General features: G+C 42.0%; 1 protein-coding gene across 5 annotated transcripts in view; it reads right to left on the minus strand.

Moving 5' to 3' along the window:
- Positions 1-21,490, minus strand: part of VIT (vitrin) — a 176,008-nt gene that overhangs the window by 23,230 nt on the left and 131,288 nt on the right. For 4 of the 5 annotated variants that reach the window (XM_044292244.1, XM_044292243.1, XM_044292242.1 and 1 more), the window contains 6 exons: positions 14,941-15,003; positions 10,500-10,559; positions 10,275-10,340; positions 6,584-6,649; positions 2,179-2,244; positions 548-613 (listed from right to left, as the gene is read on the minus strand). In XM_044292244.1, coding sequence (XP_044148179.1) covers positions 548-613; positions 2,179-2,244; positions 6,584-6,649; positions 10,275-10,340; positions 10,500-10,559; positions 14,941-15,003 — 387 coding nt within the window. The remainder of the gene's footprint in view (positions 1-547; positions 614-2,178; positions 2,245-6,583; positions 6,650-10,274; positions 10,341-10,499; positions 10,560-14,940; positions 15,004-21,490) is intronic. The other variant, XM_044292245.1, reaches the window with a different exon arrangement.

The raw sequence follows: 21,490 nt of genomic DNA on the forward strand, positions 1-21,490 counted from the left end.
AATGACCTAAGGGCCAACCTTCAAGAAGAGTGGGATGCCATGCCTTAGCAGACAATAAATCGACTTGTGAACAGCATGAGACATCGATGTCAAGCTGTAATTGATGCTCAAGGCCACATGATAAGTTTATGAGACATTGACATTTTTGTGGGGGTATACCCACCACTGTTGTTGGCTTTTGTTTCAATAAATTGTTTGAGATTAGGAAATCACCATTGCTGCTACTACTTAAATGCCCTACTTTCATGATATAATAACTCTGTAGCCTGACATTTTTAAGTTTTCCATATTTTTCACCCAAAAGCCACCCCTAACTTTTTGGGAGAAGTGTAAATTATGTGCAGGTAAACATTGGAGAGGACACAGCACTTGCATGAGCGCTGCAGACTCCTCAACCATCTGATTGGAGGGGGTTCCAGGAGTCAGACTACCGCCAATCTGATATTGATGTCCTATCCTCTCCCCTCAGAATTTCATTATTGGGTATATGATGCTGACTTTTCTAAACTAGACAATCCCTATGTCAACATTTTGCAAAGATGCAAACCTGGTTGTGAAAATCCTCTCCATGGATCTGGAGCCGCATCTACTTTAACCTCTGGCTTATGCTGAACTGAAAATGGGGAAAATACATTATTAATTGCACTACATGTACACAAAGGTAATGGGATAAACACCTAGGACTATGTCTATTAACAGAAAGCATACAAATAATGCACTAGACTAGACCAAAAATTGATGAATAAAATCACGACTTTACTGTAAGTAGATAAATATAGATAAATAGATAAAATACACTTAAAAGATCATATAAGAGGGATATCCCTAAGATAACACCGTGATACTCAGGTACTTCATAATATTATAGCACATAAGGTACCCTGCCAGCTATTCCCATAGCCATACCAAAAATGAGGTCTCTGGACTAATCTTGGGGCCTGCAACAAATGGGTAACAACATGTAATATACTGACCAAAGTGGACCACCGGACACCCCAGAGTCAGACCATGTTTCTAGCTCAATCTGTTGCAAGCTACAATAATAGTGAAAACAAGTATCGCTAGAGAGGAGTACCTAATATATTTCTAACTAATGGAAAAAGGGAAAATACATTTTCTCTCACTTAGGCCTCATGCACACGACCGTTGTTGTGTTCCGTTCCGCAAAATGGGGTTCCGTTGTTGATCCTTTTTTCCGTTTTTGTTTCCGTGTGTCTTCCTTTATTTTTGGAGGATCACCAGACATGAAGGAAAGTTAAAAAAAGTCTGTCAAGTTTGCCATGCAAAAAAACGGACACGGACGTGCAGACGCGGATGACAATCTTGTGTGCCTCCGCTTTTTTTCACGGACCCATTGACTTGAACGGGTCCGCAAATTGTTTTCCGTGAAAAAAATAGGACAGGTTATATTTTTTTAACGGACTGGAACCACGGATCACGGACGCGGATGACAAACGGTGCATTAGCCGAGTTTTCAACGGACCCATTAAAACTCACAAAAAACGGAACAACGGACACGGAATGAAACAACGGTCGTGTGCATGAGGCCTAACTGTCACCAAAAATGATTGTTTTCCTTTAGTTTTACAAAACCAACCAGTATGACTAACCAGGACACACTTGGCTTCTGCATAGGGCTGCACTGAAATAGGTGTTGGGGATATAGTTTTCCTGGCCTTGTGGTGATTTGCTTCTTCATAAGAGCCCATTCAATTATACTTGTTCTTACCTGATGCCTTTGCTTCTTTCTGGCTGCATTTTCTTTTAAAAATTATGGGATTTTTTTTTTATAAAAAAAGTAAGTATGCCGCAAAACATCATCAAACCATTGTGAAGGCACATCTTCAAAACCACACCACTTGTTTGCCCATATAAACCTGCGCAGTATTTTTGTTTGGGAAAGGTGGCAATCCTACTTGGATCGGCTATAAATTGTGGGGAAAACTGTTAGCAATTGTTCCGTTTGCCTACAGTGCCGTCACTGGGGAAATTAAGCATTATACAGTTCCTATTCAAATCAAAGGTCTGTCAGCAGGTCCTCCAAGGCAAAGATGCTTTTTTAGAACAAGTCTCCACTCTGACCCAGAGATGAGGGACCTTAATAGGGACCCCCCTCTATTAACTCAGAATTTCATAGTAGAGTATATGAAAATGGGTTTTCTAAACTAGACAACAAACCTGGTTGTGAAAATCCTCTCCATGGATCTGGAGCAGCATCTACTTTAACTTCTGGTTGAATCTGAACTGAAAATGGTAAGAGAAAAAATTGTACTAGCTGGAAGATCGGTAGATCTGATAGAGATAGGCCATCAATTTTGACGTAACAAAAATCCCCTTTAATTCTGCTCAACATGCTAAAATAATAAATGTCTCTTCAAGTCTGGTATAAATGAAAGAGTCTATAACAGTGTCCAGTAAGGCCCCTTTAACACGGGTGAGATTTCCGCGTGGGTGCAATGCGTGAGGTGAACGCATTGCACCCGCACTGAATCCGGACCCATTCATTTCTATGGGGCTGTGCACATGAGCGGTGATTTTCACGCCTTACTTGTGCGTTGCGTGAAAATCGCAGCATGCTCCTCTTTGTGCGTTTTTCACATAACACAGGACCCATAGAAATTAATGGGGTTGCGTGGAAATCGCAAGCATCCGCAAGCAAGTGCAGATGCGGTGCGATTTTCACGCACGGTTTCTAGGAGACGATCGGGATGGGGACTCGATCATTATTACTTTCCCTTATAAACATGGTTATAAGGAAAAATAATAGCATTCTGAATACAGAATGCATAGTACAATAGGACTGGAGGGGTTAAAAAAATAAAAATTAAATTTAACTCACCTTAATCCACTTGATCGCGCAGGAATAGGACCTGTGATGACGTCACTGCGCTCACCACATGGTCCATCACATGATCTTTTTTACCATGGTAATGGATCATGTGATAGACCATGTGATGAGTGCAGTGACGTCATCACAGGTCCTATTCCTGTGAACAGCAAAGAAGAAGACAGAAGAGAAGCCGGGCTGCGCGATCAAGTGGATTAAGGGGAGTTACATTTTTTTACATTTTTTTTTTACCCCTCCAGCGCTATTGTACTATGCATTCTGTATTAAGAATGCTACTATTTTCCCTTAAAATAATACAGTCTACAGAACACCTAACCCAAACCCAAACTTCTGTGAATGTTTTGCACTTGCGCTGAAAAATCACGCATTTTCCCGCAACGCACACGCATCTTATCCGAGGCAAAAAACATGACGCCCGTGTGAAAGAGGCCTAAGTGATGGAGTACAGCCACCTCCTTCAGTGACATGGGAAATACCTGCAGAGCTTTATCACTGTGTGCTGTATATAATGTTCCTTCAAAGCTTTTGTCTTATCTGAGACATTGGTGGCATATCACTAGAATATGGGATCTAGGTGGGACCCCCGAAGTGAGAGGAGATCAGCCCCACATGAACAGCCACTCTCCATTCGTTTTTACGGGACTGACAAAAACAGCGGAACACTGGCTATCTCCAGCAGTCCCATAGAAGCAAATGGAGTGGTGGTGCTTTCTACTTAATTCTATGGGACTTCTGAAAATAGTTGAGCGCATTTGCTCAGCTATTTTCAGAACTCCCATAGAAATTAATAGAGAGTGTGGCACAAATGTGCGGTCCTTGACTTTCTGGGGCCCATTCTGGAGTGTGGGTCCCACACCAGACATCTCAGATGAGACAACGCCTAAGCTGGGCATACACATTCAAAAGGTTCGGCAACAGCTATCTCTCCCAGTTTTTCATACACATGCACATTTGGTTGAGTCAAATTTATATGTGTATTTTATGGGGCGAGAGGAGAAGGCCGTTGCCAGACATTTCTGGAGGCAGTTTATCTCTTGAGAGAATAAAAGGATTGGGTGAAGGTATTAATTTTGCCCAGTCCTTCTCTCCATCTGTCAGGGAAGAGTCGGGACTCGGGAGGTCCCCATACACATTAGAGTGTCAGCTACCATTCTCGACATGTTTGGACGACACTAGACTAATGTGTATAGAGGGCTTTATCTAGGTCTCCAGCAATCCATGAGGTGCATCTCCTACTCCTTCTTCCCAGCGCCCCCCTCTCTGTGACACTTTTTCCTCTATAGAGCTGATGGGAAGAAATTGGAGGAGGATGAAGTAACCAATGCATCTCATAATGCAGATTCCCTTTAGGGTACATTCACATGACAATGTGTTTATGCTCTATTTTTTTTGCGGGGCCGCGGAAAGAATGCAGACCCATAAATACAGTCGTGTAAATGTACCCATAACTGGGTTCTCTGCTTTGAACAATTCCCGCTTATTAAGTATTATTACAGCAGTCAAGTGCGGTACACAGGCAATTTACCGCGGCAGCCAAGTCACAACATTATGTCCCAGCTGCATCCTGGCGGAGAGAACAGAGTATTGGTGCTGGATCAAATAGTGATCAGGATGGTGAGTTTAAGTGTTTTTAGATAAGGTAACAGAACCAAGCTCTGTGCATAGATACAGCAACAGAACTCTGTTACACACATACTTATACACATGCCGCCACTCTTTTACACGCACACTTCTACACATGCTGGCACTCTTTAACATGCATACTTCTACATATGACAGCACTCTTTTACACGCACACTTCTAAACATGCCGGCACTCTTTTACACACACACTTCTACACATGCTGACACTGTTTAACACGCATACTTCTACACATACTGGAACTCTTTTTCATGCATACTTATACACATGCCGACACTCTTTTACACGCATACTTCTACACATGCTGGCACTCTTTTACACGCATACTTATACACATGCCGCCACTCTTTTACACGCATACTTCTACACATGCTGGCACTCTTTTACATGCATACTTATACACATGCCGCCACTCTTTTACACGCATACTTCTACACATGCTGGCACTCTTTTACATGCATACTTATACACATGCCGCCACTCTTTTACACGCATACTTATACACATGCCAGCACTCTTTTACATGCATACTTATACACATGCCGCCACTCTTTTACACGCATACTTCTACACATGCCGTTACTCTTTTACACGCACATTTCTACACATGCCGGCACTCTTTTACATGCACACTTTTAAACATGCCAGCACTCTTTTACATGCACACTTCTACACATGCTGTGCTATTTTACACACACTCTTCTAAACATGCCAGCACTCTTTTACATGCATACTTCTACACATGCCAGCACTCTTTTACATGCATACTTCTACACATGCCGGCACTCTTTCATACACACACTGTCATACATGCAGCACTCTTACATACACACACTGTCATACATGCAGGCACTGTTACATACACACACTTGTATACATGTAGACACTCTTACATACACACTTTCATACATGCAGCACTCGTGCATACACACACTGTCATACATGCATGTACTCTTACATACGCACACTGTCATACATATAGGCACTCTTACATACGCACACTGTCATACATGCAGCACTCTTACATACACACACTGTCATACATGCAGGTACTCTTGCATACGCACACTGTCATACATATAGGCACTCTTACATACGCACACTGTCATACATGCAGCACTCTTACATACACACACTGTCATACATGCATGTACTCTTACATACGCACACTGTCATACATATAGGCACTCTTACATACGCACACTGTCATACATATAGGCACTCTTACATACACACACACTTTCATACATGCAGGCACTTTTTAAAACTAATTACAATACATGTAGATTCCTTCCTCAACTCATGACCCTCTGTATTGCTAGTTGTGTCCCCAGGTCCTGAGCCAGGCTCCTCCCCCTCACAGCATCAGGGCTCCAGACTGATCACACAGTCAGCAGTCCTTCTAGCAGAGCTGCCTTATTGGAGGAGAGGATGTCAGTGCTATTGACTGACAGGTTTTAGATCAATCAGCATTCCTGGTCACAGTAAGACTGTTTCCACATTATATAATTTACATAAAATCGTGGCAAAATGCTGTGTTTTTTGGCCACAATTTTATGAAAATCAGATCATGTGGAAACAGTCTTACTAACCGGGAGTGCTGATTACACAAAAACTTGTCAGTTCCCATGAATCAGCACTGGTATGGAGCCCTCATTATCATTTACGATGAATCACAGGCAGCATGCATCCTACTGTGTACAGGGGCGGAGCTTATCGCAGACAGCTTCTAAGCAAGGAAGCTCATTTGCTGGTTCGGGGGCCCACCGAGGATTTCCCCGGCTCCCCGGTGGGCCAATCCGAGCCTGATTAGATGGGTTTATTAACAAGCTGATCATGAAGTGTTCTCTTGTTTAGACACAAGGTGGGTATCTGTGGCAGGTGTCTCCTTGCAGTTTAGTTCCATTCAATGGACCCAAGCTGTTAGAGGTTCCACGACATCTAAAATGAACAATAGGGGCAGAAACTGTGGCAATTTCTGCCGTGGTATACTCTACAGATTTTGACTGCATTAAACAGGCCCTAAGGGTATATGAAAGTGGGTTTTCTAAACTAGAGAACCTCTTTAAGTTGACATATTGTAAATATACAAACCTGGTTGTGAAAATCCTCTCCATGGATCTAGAGCCGCATCTACCTTAACTTCAGGCTTATGCTGACCTAAAAATAGGAAAAATCAGACAACATTATTAATTGTACTACCCCACTGATCTGATAGTAGTGGGCAGGGGTGGACTGGGGACTTGAAATGGCCCTGTATAAAATCCTAAAAGGGGCCTTGTCTTGTAATTGGGCCCAAATTGTTGGAAGCCAGGGCCAGCTTATGCCACCCCAACAGAGCCAAATACCACAGTCCATCACAAATATACTGCGGCCAGCAGCACAAAATACATCCCCAAAAACTTCCAGTGGCGGGCCGTGAGGAGAGCCCAGACAGCCCCCTGGGCATCGGCCCACCAGGAAATTTCCCTGTATGTTCTATGGCCAATCTGCCCCTAGTGGTGGGATGTTCTAAAGAAAGGCTATCAAATCTCTTTAATTCTGCTATGTGAATGAACCGGTCATATAATCTGATTAAACAAATGTCTGCTAAAAAAGTAATTTGCAAAATTCTTTTATTCATAAATACAGAATAGAAGTAACAGGAGTGGCCTGCAGAGACTTATCTGTGTGTATCAAGTATAATGCTGCATTTTGTAGCCCCCAAGCAGTACATAGGATGCATTGGTTACTTCTTTCTCCAACCTCCCCCCTTTTTATGTTACATTTTCCTCTTTAGGCCTCTTTCACACGACCGTTTTTTTTTTCCGTTTTGCGGGCCGTTTTTTGCGGTCCGTATACGGTCCGTATACGGAACCATTCATTTCAATGGTTCCGCAAAAAAAACGGAATGTACTCCGTGTGCATTCCGTTTCCGTATTTCCGTTTTTCCGTTCCGTTTAAAGATAGAACATGTCCTATATTTGGCCGCAAATCACGTTCCGTGGCTCCATTAAAGTCTATGGGTCCGCAAAAAAACGGAATGCATACGGAAATGCATCCGTATGTCTTCCGTATCCGTTCCGTTTTTTGCGGAACCATCTATTGAAAAAGTTATGCCCAGCCCAATTTTTTATATGAAATTACTGTATACTGTATTTGCCATACGGAAAAACGGAACGGAACAACGGAACGGAAACGGAACCACAACGGAAGCAAAAAACGGAACAACGGATCCGTGAAAAACGGACCGCAAAACACTGAAATGGACATACTGTCGTGTGAAAGAGGCCTTAGGCTGAGTTCACACGAGCGTGACAGATTAGGTCCTGATGCGTTCAGGGTGCGTTCAGTTAAACTCGCACCATTTTGCAAGCAAGTTCAGTCAGTTTTGGCTGCAATTGCGTTTAGTTGTTCAGTTTTTTCCGCGCGGGTGCAATTCGTTTTGATGCGTTTTTCACGCGCGTGATAAAAAACTGAAGGTTTACAAACAACATCTCCTAGCAACCATCAGTTAAAAACGCATTGCATCCGCACTTGCTTGCAGATGCAATGCGTTATTAACGCAGCCCCATTCACTTCTATGGAGCCAGGGCTGCGTGAAAAACGCAGAATATAGAACATGCTGCGATTTTAAAGCATTGCAGAAGTGATGCATGAAAAAAAACGCTCATGTGCACAGCCCCATTGAAATGAATGGGTCAGGATTCAGTGCAGGTGCAATGCGTTCACCTACTGCATTGCACCCGCGCGGAAATCTCGCCCGTGTGAACGCAGCCTAAGGCTGAGTTCACACGGGCGAGATTTCCGCGCGGGTGCAATGCAGTAGGTGAACGCATTGCACCTGCACTGAATCCTGACCCATTCATTTCAATGGGGCTGTGCAGATGAGCATTTTTTTTCATGCATCACTTCTGCAATGCTTTAAAATCGCAACATGTTCTATATTCTGCGTTTTTCACGCAGCCCTGGCCCCATAGAAGTGAATGGGGCTGCGTTAATAACGCATTGCATCTGCAAGCAAGTGCGGATGCAATGCGTTTTTCACTGATGGTTGCTAGGAGATGTTGTTTGTAAACCTTCAGTTTTTTATCACGCGCGTGAAAAAAGCATCAAAACGCACTGCACCTGCACGGAAAAAACTGAACAACTAAACGCAATCGCAGACAAAACTGACTGAACTTGCTTGCAAAATGGTGCGAGTTTAACTGAACGCACCCTGAACGCATCCGGACCAAATCTGTCACGCTCGTGTGAACTCAGCCTTAGGGCTGATGAAAAAAAACATAGGGGGAGGGAGGAGCAAGCAATGTGATTCATGGTTCTTTATAAAGGGGTTCTCTGCTTTGGGCAATTACTAGTTGTTAAAAGGGTCCTTGACAGGGACCTGCAGCGATCAGCTCTAATTTGTGGGGAAAGCTGGCAGTGAATGTTCAATGTCCCTACAGCGCCATCATTGGTAAAATCAATTAAACATTTTCTATTCAAATCAATGGGAAGTCTTTGCAATGCAGGACAGGGCAGGTTCTCCAAAGTGTGAGACCCTCTCCAAAGTGTGAGACCCTCTTTATAACCAAGATTCTCTCTAGCACTCCCCTTTAAAGGGAATCTGTCACCACTGACCTCCGGGTCAAATTGTTTGCATAGACACATAGCTGTGGTCACCTGATTAAAACACTTTTTTTTTTTTTTTTCGAAGTTCTATTGCTGAGCCATGATTTTTTCTTAATATGCAAATTAGGCCTTTGGTGCAATGAAGGCATCACCTTTGCTCTTGTTGCACCCAAGCTCTACTCTTTTCTGTGACTAGCCTCTCCCTTTCTGCATTGATTGAGAGGGACAGGCAGTGATGGAGGGGCTGGACACAGAAAGGAGTGGGGCCTGGGTGCCACAAGATTAACAGTAATGCCCTCATTGCACCAAAGACCTAATTTACATACTAAGAAAAAGTATCATAACTCAGTAACAAAGCCTCGGATCAACAAAAGTAAAGCAGCATTTTATTCAGGTGAACCACAGATATGCGTCTATGCAAATAGATGGGTAGGGAGGGGGGTCCCTGATGACAGATTCTAAGGGTTTCTACCACCAGAAATACTGTTATGTAGCTGACTGACATTAGCGAAGCGCTAATGTCAGCACTACATAACAGTATGTTTTTTACCTTTCTCCCTGCAGCCGTTTTGGTAAAAAATAAGCACTTTTATAATATGCTAATGAGCTTCTAGGTGCTATGTGAGCGCAAAATCAGCACCTAGAGGCTCCGTCCACTCACCCTTTATCCCGCACAGGTCCTCTGTTCTGCCCGCTCCGCTCCTCTTGATTGATGGCACGGTCCACTGCATCGCTGCTGAAATCCTGCGCCTTTTCTGTATTCGGCACAGGCGCAGTGAGTGAATGATGCGCCGAATACAGGAGTGAACGGCGCAGGATTTTGCCAGCGATGCTGCGGACCGTGCCATCAATCAAGAGGAGCGGAGCGGGCAGAACAGAGGACCTGGGCGGGATAAAGGGTTAGTGGACGGAGCCTCTAGGTGCTGATTTTGCGCTCACATAGCACCTAGAGGCTCATTAGCATATTATAAAAGTGCTTATTTTTTACCAAAACGGCTGCAGGGAGAAAGGTAAAAAACATACTGTTATGTAGTGCTGACATTAGCGCTTCGCTGATGTCAGTCAGCTACATAACAGTATTTCTGGTGGTAGAAACCCTTTAAGAGCCCAGAGTTCCATTATTAGGGGAAATGGAAATGTGTTTTCTAAACTAGACAACCCAATAAGGTCAACATTTTGCAATTAAGCAAACCTGGATCTGAAAACCCTCTCCATGGGTCTGGAACAGAATCTACCTTGACCTCTGGTTTAAGTTGAACTAAAATTAGGAAAAAAGACAACATTAATAATTGTACTAACTGGAAGAAACATATACAAAAAATAATAATCATATTTGAATCAGTAAAGAATGGCAGTTGTATCTGCTGTGTCATGTGCATTAGTAATACCATTGTAATAGTGGTCATGATGATATTACCCTTGGTCTCAGGCACCTCCTCAGCGACCTTCCACGTTTCTGATTCACCGTTTCTTGAATCTGGAATGAAGAACAATCTGATTAAATCACTCAAAATACGAAAATGAAAAGGCAATGACGCCATTCACTCATGTGATCTGCCTACATATGCAGCAGGAATGGGTGAGGATTGTTTTCATGCATGTTTTTGACAAGGAAATTCAGCTTCCACAAATAGTGTGAAGTTCTGCTAAAATTGTGATATTTAGATCAGCTGTAGGAAATCAGGGTATTCATTTCACTGGAAAAATGGCTATGACTGGTAATACTATCGGTGTATTACTGAACTGATTAGCCTCTGCAGAACAGTACAGTGTTAGACGAGCTTCACTTTTGTGGCACAGTATTCCGGCAGAGAACAGCCTGCTGGAGTTCTCTGGATCCGGCATCGCTTGATGTTACCGGAATTCCGAACAGCCTCATTAACTATAAAATGGTACTTCAGAGATTTGACGGCTATCCGGCAAAAATGCTGGGATTTGGGAAGGAAAAAAATGCTGCACACAACAGTTGTCGTCCGGCTAATTACCGTTATTCTATGCCCAAACAGCCTGCTGGAAGCCTGGACCACAAATCTGAAAGAATCCTTATGTGTACTGTTCTGCTCTCTACCTCTACTACATGTATTCGTTTGTCGGCTGATTGCACTTGAAAGGATCATTGCTGCATGTAAACACACCCAGTGAGCTGGAATTAGAGATGAGCGAAGTTTAGAAAAATTTGATTCAGTAGCTTTGCCGAAGTTTGACAAGAAATTTGATTTGTTCCGAACGAATTTGTCACAAATCGCTATGTTAAAACCTCTTTTAGCCTATCAATTAATGGGACAGTTTTTTAATGGCCGCTTATACAGAAGTGCTCCCGTCTAACGGGCGTTAAAAACAGTAATATTCTGGTGCAATACGGCCCTTTTGGGTTTTAAAAACAAAAGACAAATTCTAGACAAATCATTTTTCCTAAAATGGCTGCTGGAGTTGTCTTATGCTGTTTTCACACCTAAACTGAAGAATATTTCCAGATTATCAGGTACGGCGATTTACCAGAGTTTGCCTTTCACACATGTAGCTATCACCCCAAAAATGTTCCAGGTTGGGTGCGTTCTCACTACAGAGGAAATGTTCCAGGTGCCTATCCAAGGGGCGGAAACTTTAGGCATGGCCACTGTGATTTTCTGGAACATTTACTGCTGTTTTCACACATGCGCTCACTCCGACATAACCCAGAGTTAGTAGTAGGGCTCTGGGGAGAAAAAGTCTCCATACAGCCCCTCTGGGTAAACTCCAGAAAATGTCAGGATTCCACTGTAAGGGTCCATTCACACGTCCGTTGTTTCTTTCCTGATCTGTTCCGTTTTTTGCGTAACAGATCTGGACCCATTCATTTTCAATGGGTCCTGAAAAAAAAATCTGACATTGTGCTGTCCGATTTTTTTCAGGACCCATTGAAAATGAATGGGTCCAGATCTGGTCCAGATCTGTTCCGCAAAAAACGGAACAGATCAGGAAAGAAACAGCGGACGTGTGAATGGACCCTAAGTGTGAATGGGGATTTAGAAAGAACAGAAGAAAAAAAAAAAAAACACTCACCTCATCAACTTGCTTGCACAGTGGCTGTCCACTTAAAAAATTCGTTTCGCCAGTTCGCAGAATTTTTGGGGAAAAATTTGATTCGATCCGAATTTATTTGCGGCGAATCACGTTAAAAACGTCTATTTCCTGGCTGCAGAGAGCCTTTATAGTGGTGTAGAACACTGTACCTTGCAGTAACACGCATAGGGAGTCTGCTTTGGTAGTGAAATAATACTGTGAGTCAGTATGACATGGAGATGACAGGCGTCGCTCTTAGAATCACTGCACACTTCATTTATTTGGGCAGTCACGGACCAAAACTGACCAAATAACTCAAGTATGAACTCAGCATTAGAGGTCGATGTTAGTGCCAAGAAGAAGCGCACTCCTTTTGGCGGTGGGACATTGGGTGGCATTACCAGTAACCGCTGACGAAGGTGGGTGACAGAAGGAGCACATGGCATCAGATGTGTGGTATCAGGCGGGTGGCAGCATTAGAGTAGTGTCTGAGGCAGGTAGCCAGAAGAAACCAGTCACTTTTGTCAAAGTGTTGGTGTGGCACCATGGGTGATCTAGTCTGATGCATCAGGCATTGGTGGGAAATCCTGGCTGATCCATGGCTGATTCAGCTTGACAAAGGTCAGTCTCTCCACATTTTGGGTGGACAGGCAAGTTCTCCTTGGGGTAACTATGGCCCCCGCTGCACTAAACACCCACTCTGATGCCACACTAATGGCCGGGCAGGACAGCTTTTCCAGGGCAAACTCGGCCAGTTGCGGCCACAAATCCAGTTTGGCTGCCCAGTAGTCCAGCGGATCTTCAAGGTCGGCTGGCAGGGTGCACTCCAAGTATGCCACCACTTGCTGGTTCAGGTTCTGCTCTACGTCTAGCTGCTGGTGAGTAGTTTTTTCACTATGCGGGTAAAGAAAGCTGCTCATCAGCGACTGTAGACTCAGGCTGCTGCTGATGGAGTTGGTATTGCTTCTGCCACCCCACCCCTCCCCTCCCCAGAAGCCATGGCAGTGGTACGTGAGCGCAGATGATGACGCTACTGAATGGCAGAATCTAAGATGGCTGCCGTATTTATGCGGCTGGCTGGCTGCTGATTGGCTGCATGCATGTCAGTATGGGTGATCCCGCCTTCACAGACTTCCTATTTCCATGTCCTCACACGTGCAGCCGCCATTTTAGTAAAAATGCGATTCGTTACTACGAAGCGCGAGGAAATTCGCATTAGGTGCAAATCAAATTTTTTCTGAAATTCGCAACAAATTCCACTACGTCAGCTTCGATTTGCTCATCTCTAGTGATGATGTCAGCGTGGTGACATCATGAGGAGCGGACTGCCTCTGCACGAGCAAGTGGATAAGGGAAGTTTTTTTTTTTCAGTTTTTTTTTTTCTTCAGTTTTTTTTTTCTAAGACAATTCCAGCCTAGAATACATTTTTTCCTAAAATTCGGACCGAATTCCACTTCGGATGCAAAAAGAAAAGCAATAAATGATTTATTTTACTTAAATAGCACCAAATGTATTCCGCAGCGCTTTACAAGCATTACCATCACTCACTGTCCCCAGTGGAGCTCACAATCTAAATTATCAGCATTTGGATGGTGGGAGAAAACCAACGCAAAGAACGTGTTGCAAGACACCAGTGCTAGTGTTGAGTGAATCGATATTAAACAAATTGACTTTGATCCCAATTTCCAGAATAATTCCATTCGCCACAAAGCCGAATTTCCTGGCACTTCATGGTAACGAATCCATTTTTGATGAAATGACTAGGGATGAGCGAATATCTTAAAAATTCGATTCGGCTCCCTCGACGAATTTTACATTTTTTTGTAAGTAGCCGGTGCAATGACAGGGAGCTGCGATAGAGCCTCCCCCGTCATTGTACCCCTCAGATGCCACGTTTATACATGATCGCGGCACCTGAGTTTAAAAACAGTGTAAAATTAACAATAAAAAAAAACAATTACATCAAACTTACCGCCTCTATGATGTAATCTCGCGCTGCACAGGATTTCGGCCGAGATCTTCAAGCAAGATGGAGACTGACAGCCCTTTGCGAGCAAATGGAGGAGGTAAGTTTGAAGTTTTTAGTTTTTTTTATACTATTTCAGGATAAATCGATTCACTGACACGAAGCACGAGGAAATTCCGCTTAGGGATTTGATTCACAAATTTCTACAAATGACGGTAAAAAAAAAAACATACCTCATCATCTTGCTTGTGGAGAGGCCATCAAGGCCATCTTGATTTAAGAAAACGTTCCAAATATAGCGCGTGCTGATGTGTGATGTCACCGCAGTTGCCCAGCGTGATGACATGATCACGTCAGCACGCAAGAGATTTGCCGCATTTTCTTCAATTAAGATGGCCGCAACGGCCTCTCCACGAGCAAATAGATGAGGTCAGTATGCATTTTTTTAACCTGAATAGAAATGTCAACTGATTAACCTGATTAACCCCTGAAAGGCCTCAATGTGATCAGCATTGAACGCTCCATCTGAGGGGTTCCCTGTGATTGTGCCTGCTACAGATAACGGAATGCGATTGGTGACGAAGTAACTCGTAACAAGTCGATTTTCTTTGTGAATGTCCACAAAGCAGCTGAGTCAAATTTTTGATACCTTTGCTCATCTCTAACCAGTGCCAACCACTGAGCCACTGTGCCACGGTGCTTCATATACTGTAGGACCAGCCTTAAGTGACTTTTCATATATTCTGATAAAACAAATGTCCGCTAAAATAGTCATTTGCAAAATGTCCGTTATATTATTAATAAAAATAAGAATAATCAAAGTAATAAAGCGATAAATTCAAATACTTACTACTCTGCGAGAAGCCGGAGACCCACCTGTCATACTCTGATATGCTAGATCTGGGATTGGAAACTGAAAAGTCATAAAATATGTTTAGATTCTGATCCGATGTCCACATTACATGCAGTCCCTAATAAATGTGTTATATCTGAACAGACATTGTAGTGAAATACAGCTCACTGTCACTTTCACATTTAAAGCAACCCTCCATACCGAACCTAAAACCGGACTATACGTGACACATGTGAACATTCCTCTGTTCCTCCCATGCTGCCTCTGTTCTTCTGCTCTGTTTGATGCCACCTTCTCAGATGGTGTGGCCACCTTGAAAGGAATTTGTTAGGGAACCAAAACGAAGGATGTGCGTTCATTGTCAACATCAATTGGTCCAAACAGGAAATGCTTCACAATGTAAGGGCTCATGCACACGACAGTATGGCTTTTTCAGTGTTTTGCGGTCAGTTTTTTACGGATCCGTTGTTCCATTTTTTTTTTCCGTTGTGGTTCTGTTTCCTTTCCATTTTTCCGTTCCGTTTTTCCATATGCCATATACAGTATACAGTAAATACATAGAAATATTTGGGCTGGGCATACCATTTCCAATAGATGGTTCAGCAAAAACTGAACAGATACGGAAGACATACGGATGTATTTCCATATGTGTTCCGTTTTTTTTGCGGACCCATTGACTTGAATGGAGCCAAGCACCGTGATTTGCGGACAAGAATAGGACATGTTCTATCTTTTCACAGTACGGAAATACTGAAACGGAATGCACACAGAGACACTTCATATTTTTTTTTCTGAACCATTGAATCCAATGGTTCAGTATATGTACCGCATACTGAACAAAAAAAACGGACAGTATACTGAAGGCAAAATACTGTCGTGTGCATGAGCCCTAAAAGTGATACAGGCAGTTACAACTGCCAATGATGTACTGGATACTCATTGACCGGGACACATTGGATAAGGAGATTTGCCAACAATGGACATTTCTGCCTTATATGAGATAAATCTGATCCCAAGAAAGACAATGTATGTTCCTGACTGATACGGAGCCACAACTTTTTTTTATTTTTCTGCTCACATAGCTGTGTGAGGGCTGTTTGAGGGGAAAGTTGTGCTTTCTAACTGCATCATTTAATATTACAATTGGGGTGAAATTGAAAACAAATGCAATTCTGCCACAATTTTATGGGTACAATTACAGCACATTTATATAGTTTTTCTTCCGTTTTAATACTGAAAAAAAGAAAACTTTGGAAAAAATAAATGTTTTCTTTTCAATACCATATTAAGACCCCCATACTTTTTTATAGTTACGTCTACAAAGCTGTGTAATGACAGATTTTTTTGTGGGACGAACGATAGTTTGTATTGATAGCGTTTTTTCATTACGACGTATAGGATAAATATTTTTATATTCTAATAGTATGGGCATTTTAAGACGCGGCAATGCTTATGATGTTTATTTTTTTGCTGTTTATTTTAATTTTGGAGAAATGGGGTGATTTTAATTTAATTTTTTGAACATTTTTAGGCCCCCAAAAAGACCCCACCATGCAATCATTAGATTGACATTTCTATTCAGTAATGGAATTTATTCCATTACTGAATAAAAAATTCTGTATTTTAAAATGCAGTGCTGCCACCTGCGGGCCTGCATTAAAATACACAAGTAATATACCAGAAGCCTTGTACAAGTTCAAGCCTCTTACTACTAAATCACTGTATAAATCTACTAAATCATTGACTTATGCTATCTACACATAGTGACAGGTGTCAAGTAATATGAATTTTAAATGCGATTGCATTTGTTTTGCTGACTGATTTTATATTTTATATTTAAACAATCACATGGGGTTTTTGTATTATTTTATATTTATTTGAATAAAAGTTATATTTTAGAGGGTAGTTTACACAGTGATTTTGTTTTTGATCTCTCTATGGTATATCAATTGTGGTCTGTGATAGGCCTCCTACTACTAAGGCCAAGTTCACACTTCAGTTATTTGGTCTGCTATTGTGAGCCAAAACCAGTAGTGAAACCTACTCAGAAATAAGGTGTAATGGAAAGATCTGCCCCTGTTCTGTGTTTTTGACATGCACCTGGGTTTGGCTCACAATAACTGATGGAAATAACTGATGAAATAAGTGTGAACTTGACCTAAGGAACGCCTTTCCCAATATAACTGAGGGGAAAGCATTCCAGCCCAGGGAGTGCAAGCTCCTGGACTTTAAACTCTCAAATACCATAATCACATTTGACCATGGCATCTGGTCTCATTATTGCTGATCGCAGACATTAGCCCTGAGTGTCCAGAGCAGACACCATCTTTAAAGAATGGACATCCTCAGCACCATTCACTACCTATTCACTTCTGAAAAACACCTGTGGGGTCAAAATGCCTAATACACTTTTTAAAAATATTTTTGAGGGGTATAGTTTCCAAAATGGGATAATTTTTTGGAGGTCTCTTCAAATGCGACATTGCACCCAAACACCATTCCAGCAACATCTGCCCTACAAAAACCATATGGCACTCCTTTCCTCCTAAACCCTGAGGATTGCCTATTTAGCAGTTTATGACCACATATGAGGCGTTTCCAAATTTAGGAGAGAATGGGTACAAATTGTGTGGTGATTTTTTTCCTGTTACCCTTTGTGAAAAGGAAAAATTTGGGCCTAAAGCTAAGTTTTATTGTTAAAAATGCAATTTTTCATTTTCACAGCCAAGCATTTCTAAATTCAGTGAAACGCCTATTGTGTCAAAGTGATCACTACACTCCTTGAAAAATTATATGGATTTAGTTTTCAAAATGGAGTCACTTTGTGGGGGTTTCCACTGTAGGGGTACCTCAGGGTCTCTTCAAATGCGAGATATTGCCCAAAAATCTTTCCTGCCAGGAGCTTCCATTGCAGATTCCATCACAAAAATGAGACAGAATAAAGCAGTATACTGCACTTTCTTGTACGGTAAAATGCTGGCTTTTCTAATAGAAAACAGATCCCTTAAAGGGAACCTAGTTTGAGCATATTAAACTGTTAACATAGCAATGTTCAATAAAGTACCTTTATTTCAGCAAGGGTCTTCTTTCTTTTATTCAAGTTCTCACTTTGATCAAAAAGCGATTTTTTTCAAATATGCTAATTAAGCTTCAAGGTGCCCAGAGGGGTGTTATTCCTCTGCTCTAGTGCCCAGTAACGCCTCCCTGCAGTGCCCAGCCGGCCTTTATTTCAAGCCCAGCATGCCTCCTCATAAATTAATTTACTCCCCCATCGGAGCCGAACAGCGCCGCCCCCTCCGATACGTCATGTAATTTATTCACTGCACGATCCTTGCGTCCTCCTTTCTTTCCCCAGAAATCTCGCGCAGCCACAGTATCGCCGACTGTCTGCTCCTGTACAATACTATGGCTCCTCAGGGCAACAGCCTCAATGCGCCAAACTGGGCACCTTGAAGCTTAATTAGCATATTAGAAAAATCGCTTTTTGAACAAAATGAAAACTTGAATAAAAGAAAGAAGACCCATGCTGGAATGAAGGTACTTTATTGAACATTGCTATGTTTAATATGCTCAAAATAGGTGACAGATTCCCTTTAATAGTCAGTGTGGTCCTTGAGGAAGGCAGCGCTACCGTTATTTTAATTATTTTCCTATATGTTTTGCCATTAAAGTTTATTATAAAAAAAATATGCATATGCTGTGAAGATACGAGATGTGCAGCACCTGAAACTACGGATACTGGAAGCCTGTGCTAGCATTTCTCCTGTGGTGTTGCTATCAGTGTGTGAAGAGTAGGAGAAGAGGGTTGCATTGACAATCCAACACAATGGATAGCACATTGAACACATTTTTGGTCAGAAACTTGTAAATAACTCATGAAAGAATAAAGTTACGTTAAAACCAAGCACACCATTGTTTTTCTTGTGAAATTCCCAATAAGTTTGATGTGTCACATGACCCTCTTCCTATTGAAAAAACAAAAGTTGGATTCAAAATAGCCGACTTCAAAATGGCCGCCATGGTCACCACCCATCTTGAAAAGTTTTCCCCCTCACATATACTAATGTGCCACAAACAGGAATTTAATATCACCAACCATTCCTATTTTATTAAGGTGTGTCCATATAAATGGCCCACCCTGTATATGCTCCACCCTTTAGGCCCTACATTAGGCTTACAACACTGTATCCATTTTGCTTGGACTGTGGTTGACCTATCCACCATATTTTCTGGATTGACCGCATTAACAGCTATTCCTTCACAGCGCTTATTTCCAAGTGTACACTATATTATTTCTTTGGACTACCCACTAATGAAAGCTTGAGTAAAACCAGATGCAAAAAATATAGCTTTGGAAGGAATGGAATATCAGGATCAAACAAATGAATTTCAAACTTATGCAAATCATGTTTGGTCTGGCCCTTGTAGATAGTAGACAGTAAACTAGCTATCAATGATGCGGCTGTACTATTGCCCAGTCAACGTGGTTTATGTATAAATTGTAGAAGAGAAGCTTTATTGAAAAGGGCATAAGATAGTGATTTAGGTAACTTTTGAAGGAAAGATATCTATCTTGTTTATAGTGTACTTAGACCAGCTTGAAACACACAGCTGCTTGATATATAAGGTACCAACATTTTCCTGTTTTCATCCACTTGAACTTTTTATAAAATATATTGAGGACCACATTAAAAAAAAGAAAAATAAATAGCTCAAAAACAAATATTGGTGCTCTGAAGACTAAGTGCTACGACAATATGTACTGCAGGGACATCCTGTTCTCCACTTTGATATTAAGAAGATCCTCCTGACAAAGAGCTTATCACAGAGCTCTAGTAACTAGTTGTAATCTTCCCTGCTGTTACACACAAACCATTACATGGCTCCTACTGAAGTTAAGGTCTATCCATGTAATTCACAGATGTGCTGGGTCCTCCAGAATGAGCAGCTTCTCTCCCCTCTAGCTATAAGATGGGGGTCCTGAACAGGAAACTCCACCTATTAATGGTGTTGGCTTATGAACAACATTTATCACCTATCCATTGGTGGTTGACCGCTGGTACCCCTACTGATCACAATAGTGCCCTATGTGAATGGAGCAGTAGTGTGCATACAGGAGCTGAGCACTGTATTTGAAAGCCCCATAGACAGTGAATGAAGCATTGGTCACTTATTTGCAGTGGTAGAATTATAGGGGTCTCAACAGGTGCAGTTGCAAGTGGGCCCGCAGATCAGGGGTTCTACATCCCTCACCTCACCTCACCTCGGCTTCTTTCTGATCTCTTTTGATGTGTATGGTAAGAGAAGAAGATTTGTCACAAAAGAGATCATTAACTATATTAATGTTGTAAAAATACACCTCTGCGCTCCCGTTTGTGCAAGGGGTAGGCAAATTTTAAAGAATTGTGAAAAATCACTGGGACATATTGAGGCAAGATAAACTGATTGGAGACAAAATTCCCATACATCCCACCTTTACATTTAGGAAGGCATGAAATTTAGGTAATTTAATAGCACCCTCTATAAAACTGGAAAAACACCAAAAGAAAACGGGCATAAATATGAAAAAAAGGTTTTATCTATGTAAACTGTGCAAAAATTGCTAAATTACGAAAAATCTGAAGAAAAATCCGATACTTGAGATAAACGGAGTCATGGATAAATATACAATAGAGGACTATATTACATGTAATACGAAGGGAGTGATTTACTATATTACATGCCCATGCAAAAAAATCTACGTGGGGAGGACTAAGCGCTTATAAAAAAATCCGTATTAAGGATCATAATAATAATATCCGAAAAAAAATTGAGGGCCATCTGTTATCACGGCACTATGCAGAGTGTCATGAAGGAAAATTCATTGGCTCAGACTTTGGAGGAATAGGAAAGGTTAAAAATAATATGAGGGGTGGAGACTTCATAAAACAAAGGTCAAGAAACGAAAACAAGTGGATGTTTTAGATTAGCCTCGGCAGCCTTGCCCCGAAAGGACTAAATCAGGAGATGGAACTCTTTGCATTCCAATAAATAATGAGAGCGGAGGTTGAAAGAGAAAGGACATTGAAATATAGGGCATGAACATTAAATGAATAGATACTGAAGGCAATTGAATGGCAGAATGCAAAGGGAGCGTTGGCAAATCAAGCGGTTACCATGGAAACAGAATGCTTATATACCCCACAGGCAACAATGCCTGAACATCCCTGACGAAGGAGCCCGTAGGCCCCGAAACGCGTAGGTGAGATTTGTCCCACGGAGGTATCAGTAGGAACGAGTGTGACATCACATACTTTCTGTGTACACAGCGGCTCTTGCCCGCGCGTCTGCCACCGGCTGGGGCGGCACATGAGACAGTAGTTGAGCTGAAAATTATAACATCCCGCAACAAGCTCCTGGTGCATGCCCACATAATAGAACAAGGAATCGCAACAAGAAATCGCTACACTGTAAGGTAGGAAGCGATACGATTGTACATGCGTATTTAGAGGAACTTGTGAGGGAGGATATACACTGCCTGAATGAATAAGAGCCTGCGCGGCTATAC

This window comes from Bufo gargarizans, chromosome 4 (assembly GCF_014858855.1).
Source record: "Bufo gargarizans isolate SCDJY-AF-19 chromosome 4, ASM1485885v1, whole genome shotgun sequence".
Lineage (NCBI taxonomy): Eukaryota > Metazoa > Chordata > Amphibia > Anura > Bufonidae > Bufo > Bufo gargarizans.